This window comes from Saimiri boliviensis, chromosome X (genome assembly GCF_048565385.1).
Source record: "Saimiri boliviensis isolate mSaiBol1 chromosome X, mSaiBol1.pri, whole genome shotgun sequence".
Classification (NCBI taxonomy): domain Eukaryota; kingdom Metazoa; phylum Chordata; class Mammalia; order Primates; family Cebidae; genus Saimiri; species Saimiri boliviensis.
The window spans coordinates 12,153,796-12,169,619 of NC_133470.1; the positions used below are offsets into that span (position 1 = coordinate 12,153,796).

At 36.8% G+C, this 15,824-nt stretch overlaps 2 protein-coding genes across 4 annotated transcripts in view; both read right to left on the minus strand.

The window, feature by feature from the left end:
- The window catches only part of VEGFD (vascular endothelial growth factor D), a 47,215-nt gene extending 45,588 nt beyond the window's left edge, over positions 1 to 1,627 (minus strand). For both annotated transcript variants that reach the window (XM_010336608.3, XM_003920345.4), the window contains exon 1: positions 833 to 1,627. In XM_010336608.3, coding sequence (XP_010334910.1) covers positions 833 to 922 — 90 coding nt within the window. In that variant the 5' untranslated portion in view covers positions 923 to 1,627. The remainder of the gene's footprint in view (positions 1 to 832) is intronic.
- Positions 1,628 to 1,764: 137 nt separating this feature from the next.
- PIR (pirin) overlaps positions 1,765 to 15,824 on the minus strand; it is a 107,881-nt gene continuing 93,821 nt past the window's right edge. Inside the window, exons 8-10 of one of the 2 annotated variants that reach the window (XM_003920344.3) lie at positions 12,369 to 12,451; positions 4,928 to 4,994; positions 1,765 to 2,083 (exon numbers count right to left, since the gene is read on the minus strand). In XM_003920344.3, coding sequence (XP_003920393.1) covers positions 1,971 to 2,083; positions 4,928 to 4,994; positions 12,369 to 12,451 — 263 coding nt within the window. In that variant the 3' untranslated portion in view covers positions 1,765 to 1,970. The remainder of the gene's footprint in view (positions 2,084 to 4,927; positions 4,995 to 12,368; positions 12,452 to 15,824) is intronic. The other variant, XM_074391805.1, reaches the window with a different exon arrangement.

A 15,824-nucleotide genomic window follows, 5' to 3' on the forward strand; every position in this document is an offset into this window, starting at 1 on the left:
TGAAAATGCGTGTCCCAAACAACAGCTACAAAAACTCAAATGCACATTTAATTGTCTTTTCAAGGCCAGAAATTTCTAAATCAATAACAATTCAGCATCACCTCAGCCAAAACAATGACATCCAAATCATTTTCAAAATAGAAGCTGAAAATATATATCATCTATGAAATGCATAAAATTGGGCCAAATATTGTTGCAGCAGTCAGTAACATTCTGGTTAATTTTTTTTGCATTACTCTCAAGTCATTAAGCTCTATTTGATGCTTGTTCATAGAACCAAAGATTTGATTAGTGTTGAATTTTACACCTTTCAAGAAGCAAAAAAACCAAACACTCTGTGAGAAAACACTTTTCTGGATGACCGCAATTGGTAATTTGCAAAAACAGATAGAAACTGTCCATAGAAAGCACTGCAATTTTCAATTTATCAAACAAACTAACCTCTGCTGCTCACAGAGACCTGAAAACAAATGGCCTGCAAAGTTATTAGTTATAAAAACAAATCAATATTTCATTAAAAACCACTGTGCCATATGCATATGCAATCTAGGAGAAACTTTTCTATCCAAAAAGATTCCGGACTGCCCGTGTTCTACCATAACTTCAAAAAACAACCAACTCTCACCCCAGCATCTTCAAATACTCATGGCCAGAAGTTTAGTAAGACTAATAAAAAGAACAGTCACTAACAAATGCAGGCTATATCCTGTCCAGTTCACTACCAGGATAGTTCTGCATTTTTATATTGTTTCAAAAATAGCGAGGGCAAAGAACGTCCTCTGTATGAGCCAATAAAAAGAACTTCATTACATTAAAAATTGAGCTTACCTACCTTCACTGGTCCTTGTTCATTACTGGAGCCCTGCACCAGCTGGACGTACAACATCATGAAAATATTCACCACTACCCACTCTCTGTACATTTTGAATATTTCAATATTCACTGATTACTAAGCAGTTGACATCAAGCAGCTAGAGAAAATTGTTTCAAAAGGCATTCTCCAGAAAGAAAGTTTGAAACCCCCAAACTTCACATAGAAAACCAAATAATCAGTTGTGATCAAAATCCAATGAAATGATTTCAATTAGGCAAGGTACAATTTTTTTGCACAATCTTACAGATGAGGAGAGATGAAAAAAATGTTAAATGTTCTCATGCTCCAAAAATAATCAGAAGGCAGACATGTCTTCCACCTGAAAAGAAAGCACTTTAAATTCATTTCATGTCCAGCAAATCAAAAAAACATCTCTCCACCGTATGCCCCAGGTTCTAGTTGCTTTGTAAGGAAGTGGTGTGGCCACCAATGCTTACAGCTACAGACAGCTGGAACTCAACTCTGGATTGAAACTTCTTTTCACAGCCTTCATGGAAGCTTGCAGAAGCATGTGTCTTAAATCTGACACAGATTTTGGCAGAAAATACAGAGAAGCCTTGGCTGTAATCCTGTTGCGTCCCTACCAATAGCAGGGCAGTTTTAAGAACTAATTCAAATGTTCAGGTCTTCGGTTATTTTAAAGCAGATAACCTGTAACATGAAACCCCAGCACATAGTCTTGACCTTTGTATCTCAGTACGATTGCTTAAGAAGGATGCTCATGCATCTGCTGCCAATGACACAAAGAAAGCAATCAAATATGATTTTAAAAACCTGCACATGCACAAAAAATAATAAAACATCCATATATACATGAAAAAAAAGGCAAACATACACAAAATGACTTTTTAAACATAAGCTCAGTAACTTAGGTACAAATGAAGACAATGATTTTTAAAGAAACAATAATTAGGTTTATTTGCATGTGCCAGGAAATATCCTACATTTATTGTTACAACAACCACATTATCACTCTAGTGTGGAATTCTTTAGAAGCACTGGCTAAATCAGCTTTAGAAATGGAATGCCTCGAATGGCTTGATGCCACAAATGGCAAAATTCTAGGACACATAGAGACCTATTCTTCTGCTCTCCACTAGTTTCCAATCTTTGATTTCCAAGTTTTGGCCCTTTCAAACCCATTTTTTGCATTTCTGAAATCAAGAATGGCCTGAGAAATCTCTTCACTGGTGTTCATCACAAATGGACCTAGGGCAGAAAGAGACATTCAGAAAGTTCTGTGTGACATTTTCCTCTACCACTAGAAACCGTATATATTTCTGTAGTTCTTAATTTAAAACAAAATCCAAGCACATCCAAAGAGTAGAAGCTTATCTTCACAGTGTTCAATCCCCAAGGACTGTAAGATGAGTTTCTTGACTGGGATTGTGTATGATTATTGATTATAAAGATCAAACTTCGGATAAATGCAATGGCATCTTACCCATTCAGCACAGGTTTCTGACCAGCAATGGTGATCTTTTTTATTAAAAAGAGTCTTAGATACGGTTCTATCACAACTGTTTTTGTAGTTATTTTTATAACATTAGCTAATGTCAAGAACTGAACCCATCTGATATAAAGAATTGACAAATCTTATCATAACTTTGGTGTCTAAGCAGCATATAAGGCTGTATATTTATTTGAGGATTCTAAGTCATTTTTTTTCTTTTTTTTTTCTAAGTCATTTCTAAAAGTTAGCAGCACCTATTGACAATAAACAGAAGATTATATAAATTTCAAGTCCAAAATCATCATTCTTTAAAGTTTTCTAGGGGTTGGCAAATTTTTTTCTAGGAAGGGCTAGATAGTATGTATTTCAGATTTTGTGAGTCAAACGGTTTCAGTCTCAACTACTCAACTCTTTCATCAAAGTGCAAAAGCAGCCTATCATCTATTAAGTATTTATTGAATGCCTACTAACTGACATAGATAGTACAAAAATGAATAGGTATGGCTGTGCCCCAATAAAACTTCATTTACAAAAACATGCAGTGGGCAGATGTAGCCCATGGACCATAGTTTGCTGACCCTTTTGTCTAATTGCTGGGTCTGAACTCAGGTTTTCAAATCTACAAGAAGTCCTCTCCTAATTTACCAGGAGGCAATGTGTGTTTCTTGCCCTTTCTTCATATATTGTAGGGACAGAGAGGTAATGGACTGTCTCACTCCTGTGATCTGCTAGATAAACAAGGCCAGCTTTTATATGGCATTGACAGTGTCTTCAGAGCAGTTGACAGACTTTTTCACTCAGTATATGTCCTCATCCAACCTGTAGAGGTTCCTGACATTCCTTTTATGGAACTTCTGCTCTAAGGAGGCTTTCTCTGGGAGATTATGATTAATATATAACTGTATTGCTTAGAGGAAATAAAACATTCAAACTTCTTAACCATTTTTATCATATCAACACAGATTTGATGATCACTATAATTTATAAATCTTGAGAAGGAAGACACAGGATAATATGCCTTGATAATGCTGAAATCTTTGGAGAGGTTGTGGGGAATAGAATACAAGGTAGGGAAAAAAAATCCAGGCATCTAAATTCATTCATTCAATCTCCTATCTATTAAGTATTTACTGAATTCCTATTAAATGACAGACATTGTGCTAGAAGCTAGAAACATAAAGATGAAAGACAAATAAATGGCAGACTCCCTCTCCTCAAGGGCTCAAATCTATCACACAGATATGAAAAAAAATCATTATAAAACTGTGTTACATATGGAAGGATAAAAGTATGTAAAAACTATAAAATCAGCACAGAAAGGGGAGGAGGGGTAATCCAGGAAAGGATTCACAGAGGGAGTGTTGTTTGAACAGTCACACATAGAGGAAAGGCATGTTCAGGATTAGTATGCTGGAAGAATACTGGAGGGGATAGGGGTACAGTGGTGGAAGGAGGGATCAAAGGGAGAAAAAGAGTGGCAATCTGAAACGTAGGAAGAAGCCAGACCCTCCTGGGCTTTGGATGCAAATCTACAGGAAAGAGTTTAGACCTACTTTTGCAAGTGATTACGAATCACTGTAAGGTTAAATAGGGAGTAATATAATATGATTTATAATTTTTGAAGAAGACTTTTGCATCAGGGTAGAACAGGTGTCCAACTTGGGAGGCTGAGATGCTGGTGGAATTGTTAAGGGTATTTGAGATACAGGATATGGGAGGCTTCGGATGGAGCAAGGTGTTTGGTTCCAGAGTTATTTTTTTTTTTAGATGGAGTCTTGCTCTGTCACCCAGTCTGGAGGGTAGGGGCTTGATCTTGGCTCACTGCAATCATTGTGTATATCTGGGAATTCATGCAAGGCAGGGAAATGCAATGGGATTTTAATGGATGTTGAATTTAATAATTAGTGAAGTGGACATGTGTTTTGTAAGCATTTAAGTAATAAGTTGGGTTTTAGTTGCTTTTAGATGTTCCTCATTTAATCAGACAACAATGATACAAAGAAATCAAAACCCAAAGAGTTGAAGTCATCGTTTGGGTACTTAAGCCAGGATTTTCTGCCTCTATGTACAGTACTATTTCTGCTATATCAGTTACCTCTACTTATTTTTCTTAATAAACAAAGAATAACTTTACTATTTTAGAAATTTTAAAATACGGTTCTTAAGAGTTTCTTTCTTTTTTTTTTTTTTTTTTTTTCACTAAAAATGCAATAGACTACAGGACAGTACTGAAATCACTATTGTTTTTGATAAAGATAAAAAGGATGTTAAAGTTCCCAACAGACTGCAGAATCGTTTTTCAAGTTAAAATTCCCTATGACATAATACAAAAATACGATTTTTGTTCTTCCCACAGTTCCAAACTCAATATCCTACACATGATAGGCATCTAAGAAATGTTTCTTAAAAAAAAGACAGGAATAAACATCATGTATATATTTTTCTCTGATGACAGAAAAATTAAACAAAATCCTCAGATCTGTAGATAGAGAGACAGGACAAAAAAAATACAGCTATTCTTCCCAACAATACTATACATGTATACTGTTTTCAAAGAAAAAGAAAATCAGCCAAGAAAATTGTTGCCATTTTGAGCTTACCATGCTGGACAACTGGTTCTCTTAATGGCTCTCCAGCAATTAAGACAAAGTGACTTCTCTTGGGATCCTAAAGTTAACGAAGAAAACATCAAACAATAAACAGGCTTATTTTCGAAGGTCAAATTGGGAACAATTTGAAATTGACATGCTAGTCAAATGGGCAATGTTCCTAATTCTGAATATAATTTTCAGAAATATTTTCTGTGCAACACCCATTATGGAAATGCTTATTCCTTAAGTTGTTTAGTAGCAACTAGAACTCAAGAATAAGTGCAGGCCACCAAAATATTAACATTTTCAAATTTGAGAAGGAGAATTAAATTAAGATTTCTTTAACTGGAAATATCTTTGTGACAAACTATGAGATTAAACTGGCTTATCATGTGATTTATCATTTCTCAGTAACCATATAATTTTTTTTTGAGACGGAGTCTCACTCTTTCACCTATGCTGGATTGCAGTAGCATGATCTTGGCTCATTGCAACCTCCACCTCCTTATTCAAGCAATTCCCCTGCCTCAGCCTCCCAAGTAGCTGGGATTACAGGCACCCACTACCACTCCTGGCTAATTTTTTTGTATTTTTAGTAGAGACAGGGATTTTACCATGCTGGCCAGACTGGTCTGAGACTCCTGGCCTCAGGTAATCCACCCCCCTTGGCCTCCCAATGTGCTGGGATTACACGCATGAGACACCATACCCAGCCACCATGTAATTTTTAAAAGGGAAGATTAGTTATGTAAATCAAAAAGAAGATTTTATTACTTTTGAAAATTATTACTATTAATATAAAATATGCCCCAGAAATATTGCACTAAATGAAACCTTATAAAAACAGAGCATCCAAGAGACATCTGCTCAGGCAAATTTCTCTCCAAAAGAGTCCTATTATGTTAAAGTCACTAAAAGTTTTCGCTTAGAATTAAGCATTCTATTTTTTTCCTGAAATGGGAAAAAATATGAACCATAATATCCAGTGCTAGTATGGATGCAGGGAAAAATACATGTTCATATACCATTTGGGAGATTTTCAATTGGTGCAGTAATCCTTCAAGAGAGCAATTTGACAATATGACTGAAAACCTCTAATATTCCTAATGTCCTCCGATCTAGTAATGACAGTTTTAGCAATATAGTATAAGGGAATTTCACTATTGTGGCACTATTTATCACAGCAGAAATTGAAAACCGTTCTCCAAAAATGAGGGGTTAAATAATTATATGTTTACAAGAAAAACTATCATATGGCCATTAGAATTCATTTTTTCAACAAATATTTAAGTGTGTAATGAGATGTTCGTAATATACTGTAAGTTTTATAAATGTCACAAAATGGTATGTATATACTATGGTTTAAAAATACCAGGATGTTGGCATTTGTTATTTCTGAATAATGGGAACTAAAGCAAATTTCATTTTCTTCTTTATGCTTTTCTATATTTAAAAAAAAATGCTACAAAAATTTGCTAATTTTAAAAGTTAAAAAGAAACATAAAATAAATATTTTCTAAAGTGTGTTTGGGGAGTTGTTTTAAAATCAAATGCATTTCTGGTTAATAATCATTAGATCATTTCATTATATCAAACTATTAAGCATTTTAAGTAATTCACATGTTAAAACTGTAAGGGTCCTATATTTATCAAACCATATATACATCATATATATATATATATATATATATATATATATATATATATACTTTTCAGTAATTTTATTTATTAGAAATGGGTGTTTGGTTTGAAATTAAGGAAAACTGTAGTTCTACTAGAAGTGAATTACATATATACTTAGATATACTTATATGTGGTGTTTTGTGCCCTGGTAACTTAGTTGAGACAACGCGGCAGTTAGCTGTAACAGGTAGAGTCAGAGGTGCTGCTAGACCCCAGCTAGTCCTAATCCTCCTGCATGCCCTGTCCAGCTCTTCTTCCTGACTGCTAATTCTGCTGACTAAGAGCAGCTGCAGCCCCATCCCTAGACACTAGACTGCAGAATTACAGACTTCTCCACTACGCTTCTAGATCCATTTCCCTTTTGTGGCCTCATTTCAGTGCCTGGATAGGCTTGGCATTCCAGATTAACTGGTTGGTGACTTCTCTGATTCTCCAGCTTCTACTTTTCTATTTCCATTTCCACAGCTCTTCCCATATGCAAATGCTCCCTCTCTGAGAAGCTGTCTTGTGACTGCCCTCTCAGGAGGAATCCCAAGCTAACCAAATGGAGGGGCCACCTAAAGCAGAACTGAGGCACCTCTAACAACAGCCCCAGCAGAGTCCATCTCCCAGCCTGCCAGCAACATGAGTGACCCCAGAGAAACTAGCAGAACTCCCCATCACATGGAGAAATAATAAATGATTGTTGTTTTAAGCCACTACATTTTAGCGTGGTTACTCACTAATAGATAACTGAACATTATAATTTTCTTTTCAGGCTTCTTTTAGGTTTACCTGATTTAGAATAAAACAATAAAGCCAAAATGATTATACACTTTAAAATGAAGCCTTCAAAAAGTTTAAAACTTCACCCCAATTCTAATATCGCATATTTATAAATATGTAAGCCAATATTATACTACATCATACTTCTACTAATACAAAGCTCTTTAATTAGAAATTATTACAATGTTACTAGTTCCAGAAGATTTGTTACTGGTTTCAATAAAAAATTAATAATTAATTCTTTAATATTCCACAGATTTAATAAAAACTATCATTTTTCACATGACTGAAATTGTTTCCCTTTCCTGCCTTCAACTTAAAAAATAAATGGGACTGTAGGGTACAATGGTTTCTTCAAAAGTCTTGATTTACTCCCTACAGTCCCAGGGCTGGGGTCATTTAATATATCTGCTCAGTTACGATGTTTTGATCACATCTTTACATTTTTATAAGTCTCTAACCATTCCAAGGCCTATATTTATTTATGCACCATCACCTTACTTATCCATAACCCAACTAGCTGTCAAAATAGGCAAACATGAATCTAGATGACACTTTCTTTCCTTAGTTCACCTTCTTCAGTGAAATCTAATAATCTTTCCAGATATACCAGGAAGTAGAGTGATGATGTGGCTGAAAGTCTCAGTTGCTGTTGCCTTGAAAAGTTGTCTATGGTGACCTTGTCTATGGTGTCAAATGATGAAAATCATGCAAAAGCCAAGAGAATTAAAGACCTATTTAAAACCCAAGTACTTACATGGCTCTAAATTAATGCCTTCATGGGATTTGATTTTTAAAACCCATATATGAGTAGCAGAGGTCCACTCACTACTTCATGTATAATTACCCCAACTAACATTCACCGTCTTTTGGCACCCAGACCATGTCTTTTGCTTTGGTGCACCTTCTTAGAGTTTCTGTTACAGAGTTAGGCTCTTCTAGGTTTACTTAATAATTGACTTTTTAAAATTGCTCTTGTTATTCCATAAGTATTTTTGCCAAGCTATGTCTCGAGTTCCACTGATACTGATAATAAATCATCAAAGCCCAGATGAAGGTTTTATGGATCACTTAATATGTTGATAACTTCTAAACTATGAATAGCTACTCAGTTGGTTTTACCAACTATAAGTGTAAAGCTCAAGATGGCAGTAGGATTCTGAGTATGAATCTAAGGTGGGGTCCCCAACTCCCAGGCCATGGACCAGTACTGATTGGTGGTCTGTTGGGAATTGGGCTGCACAACAGGCAAGTGGCAGGTGAGCTAGTGAAGCTTCATCTGTATATATAGTCACTCCCCATTGCTCCCATTACCACCCAAGCTCTGCCTTCTGTCAGATCAGCAGTGGTGCTGGATTCTCATAGGAGCACAAACCCTATTGTGAACTGCATGTACAAGGGATCTAGGTTGCATGCTCCTTATGAGAATATAATACCTAATGATCTGTCACAGTCTGCCATCACCCCTGGATGGGACCATCTAGTTGCAGGAAAATAAATTCAAGGCTCCTACTGATTCTACATTACAGTGAGTTACAGAATTATTTCATTATATATTACAATGTAATAATAATAGAAATAAAGTACACAATAAATGTAGTGCTCTTGAAGCATCCCGAAACAATCCTCAGCCACCCCTGTCTGAGGAAAAATTGTCTTCCATGAAATTGGTCCCTGATGCCAAAAAGGTTGGGGACTGCTGATCAAAGGCCATGTTTTTGCTTCAATAACATTAATTATAGTGATATAATACCTGAAAAAATGATCAGAAAGAAACTGAGCTGACTGGGCGCGGTGGCTGACGCCTATAATCCCAACACTTTGGGAGGCTGAGGCAGGCGGATCATGAGGTCAAGAGATCAAGACCAGCCTGGCCAACATGGTAAAACCCTGTCTCTACTAAAAATACAAAAATGAGCTGGGCGTGGTGGCATGCACCTGTAGTCCCAGCTACTCAGGAGGCTGAGGCAGGAGAATTGCTTGAACCGGGAGGTGGAAGTTGCAGTGAGCCAAGATCGCACCACTGCACTCCAGGCTGGTGACAGAGCGAGACTCCATCTTAAAAAAAAAAAAAGAAAGAATGAATGAAAAAGAAAAAAACTGAACTTTAGCATGACTTACTGCATGTATTTGTTTTTACCAGACTTCATTGGTTATGCTTCTTGGGTCAATGAAAAGATCAAACAATTAACTGTTATCAGCTTTAAAAATTAGTGGTTTAAACACCATGAACTTTTATACATAAACAAGCAAAAAAGTTGTCTCTGGCTTAAACAGGATGTTTTATTTTCTCTTTCAATGTTTATTTTAATCAAATGCTATATATAGTCAAATATTAATATTTATTATATTAATGAGTTTTCCATGAATGGTGCCAGCTAAAAAGCATTGTTACTCTGAAGTATGGCTTTGATGACAGCCAATGAGGTACTGATTCTCTACCTTGGTACGCTACAGGTGAGCTTGCTAATCTATGAGGGTTAAGACCTTCTCAATAGGATACCAGTATAAACATGGGTCTAAGGGTGATATGGAGCCTTTCATATCAAACTCTTGTACTCCTGATCACGGAGCCATCAGGGCAAGCATCACTTAGGAGAAAGTCCAGAGTACCATCTGTGGGTCAAAGCAGCACAGGAAGCCTTAGCCCTTGAACACCAGAAGCTATTTTGGGAAGACTGGTCCCAGTCTAGGATTAAATGTCCAGAGTAGGACTGTGAAAAAGTTCTAAGATGGAACAGGGAAACCTGGGGCAGAGAGAAGGTGTGATCTTTTGCATCATCCCTTCCTTGTTCTCCTCTCCTGCCCTAGAGACTGGCCACTATAGGAGATACTGCCCATACTACTGGTCAACCAGGAAAATGGGCGTGATGGTGAAGGAAACAGAAAGGAAGAGTAGTAAAAGTCCAGGAGGAACAGAGCCCGAAGAAAGCCAGGCAAAAAAATCAGCTTCTCATTATTGACCACAATTTAGTGCAAATGGGATTGGCACATCACTAGGCAGAAACACCTTCCTTCTTTATCAAATCCTCAGGCTAATGATAGGTCCAAGTGAGGATAACACTGGCTTGGAGCTTGAGTGAGTCAGGGTCTCTTGGAGCCTTTTTCTACCTAAGCCTTCAGGTCTACTATATAAATCCTTACTAGGTAACATGAATGTGGCATGACTATCAAATTAGATATTTGGATTCATAAACTTTCCAGTTACCATTATCGAGCACCTACAATGTACTAAACCAAATGTTTTCTGTAAAGGGCCAGAGAGTTTTAGGCTTTATCTGTCACAACTACTCAATTCCACTGTTATTGGATAAAAGAATCTATAGAAAATATGGAAATGAATGGGTGTCGCTGTGGTCCAATAAAACTTTGTTTATGAAAAAGGTTTGGATTTGGCCTATTGGTCATAAATTACTGACCCCCATGCTCAATCTGGACTAGACTCATAACATATATAATCTCAAATATTCTAACAATCCCTTGCAGTTGGCAGTATTATTTAATTTTGCAGAGAAAGAAACTGAAGCTCAGAGGGCTTTACAAATGTGTCCATAGTCACAACAGCTAACAAGTAGTAAAGCCAAGATCCAAACCTTCATAATCTCTTTTCTGCTGTAATCTAAAGGTGACTTTCTACTATTGTGTGGATATAAGTGACATAGGCCACCTTTAAATGCTGATTTTTTAATATCAATTTTTTCATAGAAATCTTTCTAAAGTTTTGATGGCTCAGGCTATGTTTATACACAGCAACAATTACAGAAGTGCACATAGCAGAATGATGCCACTGGAGCCAGGAGTGCTGCTTGCCAGTGAACTGATGGCTTCAGCTGACTCTTTTCTACGTTGGCTGCACCTGTTCTTCTGACGTCCCTCATCACTTCTTTCTGGTGTTCTATTTTGGCTTCCAACCCCTTACCTGTAATGTGTTTTCTGTGTATTATAGGAAGAACTGAGGTTGCCAATTTAAACCAGGTAATGTTACAAACAACTCTAGTATCAGTAGATTCTTGCCTATGTGTAGCTTTCATGCCTCTTTCCTATATTGGATTGAAAGGTACAGAATTGACATTTTTGTAGTTCAAAAGTGGGAGTTTCATATGGTTTAGTCTAATATTAAAGGGCATTGACCCTGACATATGCATTTTTCTGGTGCTCATGAGGTTTTTCTTCTGTTTGCCTCACAATTCATGGTGATGCTGCAGAAAATGAAAGCAGCAGTAGACTGCTGCCAGAAAAGTGGGCTAAGATCTGATAACTCCTTAGAGCCACTGTGTTCTATAACAACAGGCAGGGTCAGAAGGCCAGAAGTCAGTCAGAGTGCCTCGCTACCGGTCATCTGCACACGGAAATAGTTTTTGAAGTTTGTTTTTTCCCAAGCTTTTACACAATTGTCTCCTCAATCCTCTTTATAAGATTGACTAAACAGACTCACAACATAGTGGCTGAATTACTCAAGGGAATGAAATAGACATGAGAAAGAAACTTGAAAACCTGGGAATAAAATCCTCCCAAGACTCCTAAAATATCAGAAACTTTACTAAAAGAGCAGGGATTCATCACAAAAGGACTGTGAAATGCATCATATCTTTGTCTCAACTCAAAATGGGGATTATTTTCAAAGGGCTCTATGTGAGTATGCATGTAGATCTATATTTCTACTTCTAGAGGGCTGATCTATTTTCACGTATGCTAAAAACAAAATAAACCAATTGTATAAAGAAATAAAAGATAACAAAGATGTGTGGCTTCTAGATTCAAATTTCCAGGGGTAAACAATAGGGACTTTATATGATTCCTGAAGATAATCAATATAGATAAAACTTTAAAATGAACCTATAGAAATCACAGAAATTAATGTAAGGAGATGATAAACTTCCGGTTATAATTTATTCTCTAAGGAAGAGAGAAAAACTTTCAGTTATCCACAGCATTTAGGCATTCTCTTCGAAACCAGTAGAAAGTATATGTTAAGAAAGTTGAAGGAAAATAAAATACTTACCTTGTTCTCCACCTGGACACTGTCACCTTCCCCAAGCACTGCTGTGTGATGAGGTTCTATTTTTTGTTGTGCATCATCGGGCCCTACAAAACCAATTTAATACCCATTATAGTACATTTGTTATACGGTTACTTATTTGGTTAACTACATAGCACCACAATATTAATTTTAATTTGGGAAATAACAGACTTAGTAATTTCCTTAAATCTCTTGGTTAATTATATTTGCTATTATTAAAGCCTATAACTAGTTTGTTTTCAATTTTGAAAAAGTACAAGATGAATCCTGCACTGTTTTCATTTATACTTTTAATGTTATGCTCAAATACTTCAGTTCATATGCACAGTCCTTGGTATCATGTACTCATGTTTCCTTAGGTAAATTATAAACTTTATAAGAATTAAGAAAACTTGGAAAAATTATCAGATGCCATAATTAATTTCAACAAGTATGAATTGAGCACCTACAATTGCCTAGTACTATGGGACAATACAGAGACATGCAAAGTAGATTCCTTTCATAGAAATAATCCAAAATCCCATGAGAGCAAACTAAATCTATACACACAAAATAATCAGAGAATAATTCAACTGAAAAATAAGTTGGATAGTTATTGAATAATGGCTATTAAACTATGAATAAGACTGTTCTAAATGTTGTGGTAACATTCAGGATAGATAAATTTCCATCTCTTCTATACTGAGGTTTACAAACAAAATAACACAAATGAAAGTATCTCTTAAAGGCAATGATAAATTCATAAGCAAAGTTCAGTAAGAGAACAGGAGTGACAGGGGCTTCTGCAGGTCTAGGGACCCCAGAAATTTGTTGTGGAGGAGGTAAGACTTGAACAGAGCTCTGTAGAATTAGATAAACTACAAGACGCAAATCTGGGGAAAAGGATATTCTACACAAGAGAAAAGATTTTGGTGAACATTCTACCTTTCCTGGAACAGTCTTTTGGGAAGAATGATGGAAATGTAAGCTGTCTTCAGATCAGGGAAAGCCTTTAAAATCCATGTTTATCCATATGACAGCCCTTGAGGAGTGTGTGTGTGTGTGTGTATGAGAGAGAGGGAGAGAGAGAGAGAAATTACCAGATCTGTGTCTTGGAGAAATAACTCTGATGGCAGAATGTGGAGTGAATTATTGGAGGGGACAAGACTGAAGAGTTAGGATGACCTGTTAGGAGTTTGCTATAACAGTCTTAGTGAAAATGAATTACAGTCTGAATTGAGAAAGCAGCAACAGAAAGATAGGGATGGATTTGACAGGTGGAGTTGAAGAAGAATCTAAAGTATTGGGCAACAGTGGGAGAGAGAGAAGTCGAACATGATTCTCACTAGGAGCAGAAGAATGTAGTGACTTGAAGATTGCAAGAGTGGTTCTGCAAGAGGAGGCTGCAGAATGGAGAGGCCAGAGTGGGCCACAGAAGGCTGGAGAGAAAGGGTGATATTTGGACTAGGTCTTTCAGTTGGGTAAAAGCCACAATATATGAATGGACGAGAGAGTGAAGATTTCAAATTGAGTGAGCAGCCCATAACATGTATAGGAAACCAGTAGAAAGGTTTCCTGCATGCCCTTTTGGGATGTAAATAAGGGCATTCATGTGACAAGTTGGAGCTGAATAATCAATATGGAAATGCTTATTAAAATGGGAATAATAGTTTGAGCAATTATTATGTAAACAGAAACATAATTTGTGAATTTTGGACATATTAGTTGGATTCCGAACTACTATATTTTCTAGAGAAGTCCTCACTTCCACTTTGGAAATAACCAATATGAGTCAGCAGAGCACATTCTGATGATTGCAAACATGAAATAGGATTCTAATAGAGGAGGGATTCTTAACGTGGAGTCAATGTCCTCCCAAGGAGTCCATGGATGGAATTCAGAGCACGGGTGAACTTGGATAGGAGATAAATTACATGTTTACTTTCACTAACAGCTAAATTGAAACGTATCTTTTCCTTCAACCATGAATGTAGCCAATAAGCCACAGTAGTATTAGCTGGACTGTGAGACTTCGTCTCCAGTAGAAATCATAGATATTTTCATATCACATTATGATTTTGTAGATATCTCAAAATATAGTTTGTTAATTATTATGTAAAATTTAGAGCAGACCTGCTAATCATGTTATGTCAAATGTCATTAGAGAAGCACACATATAACTGTATCCCTAAACCTGTTCTTTAACGTTTTCATAACTGCACTGACTGCACTGACTTTAAAAACATTATTCGAGGAGGTAGAGGGCTTGGCAGATGTCAAAAAGGTCCATGGCAGTAAAAAGATTAACAACTTCTGTCCCAGAGGCAGCAGTATGCTGGTTAATGTTTAACAACTGGCTTTCAGGAATAAGAGGGGAGAACTAACCTGATTTGTAAGTGTGTGCCAATTTCTGTGGTGTAAATACTCCCACTGTGGCCAATTTCAACCTACTAATGTGAGGCCAGGGAAGGCACACAATCAGCTCCTGCAAGCTAGCAAGAGCCAGCCCTAGCATAAAACTAAAAGTTTCTCCTACATCAAATATTTCGGTCAACAAACATCATGAAAGGAAATGATAGAATTCCATCAATTTTCTACTTATACAGGGATTTGGCAATAAAAGAGAAGTCTGGGAGTTAAAAAAGAATCTCATTTAGAGTTGAGTAATATTTTTAACTGTGATATGGAGCAGCATTTTATTAAGTGTGCTTTACCGAAATCCCCTGGGAGCAATAAACCATGTTTTCATCTTCAACAAATTCATATATAATACTCATTAACCATGTGGTCCACTCCTGGCCTCTAATTTTGCCATGTAGGATGTTTCATGATACATATACCAAAACAGTTTATAAAGTCCTTCGTTATGTTTTAATGGAGTGAGCTGGCGAAAGGGTGCTAAAAAATAATGCTGAATTGGTATTTCTTTGCACCCCTTATCAGGGGAGCTTGCTTGACTATGGTGTTCATTGGTCTGTGAGGAAATCTTAACAAAGAGTTCAGCTTGTCTAAAGGGCTCTAATTCTAATTGTGTATGGGATGCAATGTCTGCCCATTCTCTTTGCAATCTCAGTGTTGATACTAACGATGTCATTTGAAATGCTCCACTCTAAGGTAAATATTTTTATTTATTTTCTTTTGAGACAGAGTCTTACTCTGTTGCAGAGTCTAAAGTACAGTGGTACAGTCACAGCTCACTGCAGCCTCAACCTCTAGGGTTTAAGTGATCCTCCCACCTCAACCTCCCAAGTAGCTGGGACCACAGGCATGCATTACCATGCCCAGCTAATTAAAAAAAAAAAATTGACTGAGGCAGCATCTCATCATGTTGCCCAGGCTGGTCTCAAACTCCTGGGCTCAAGCAATCCTCCCATCTCAGTCCCCCAAAGTGCTGGGATTACAGGAATTAGCCATCACATCTAGCCAAGGTAAACCTTTCTTATAGACACTGGAGTCAGG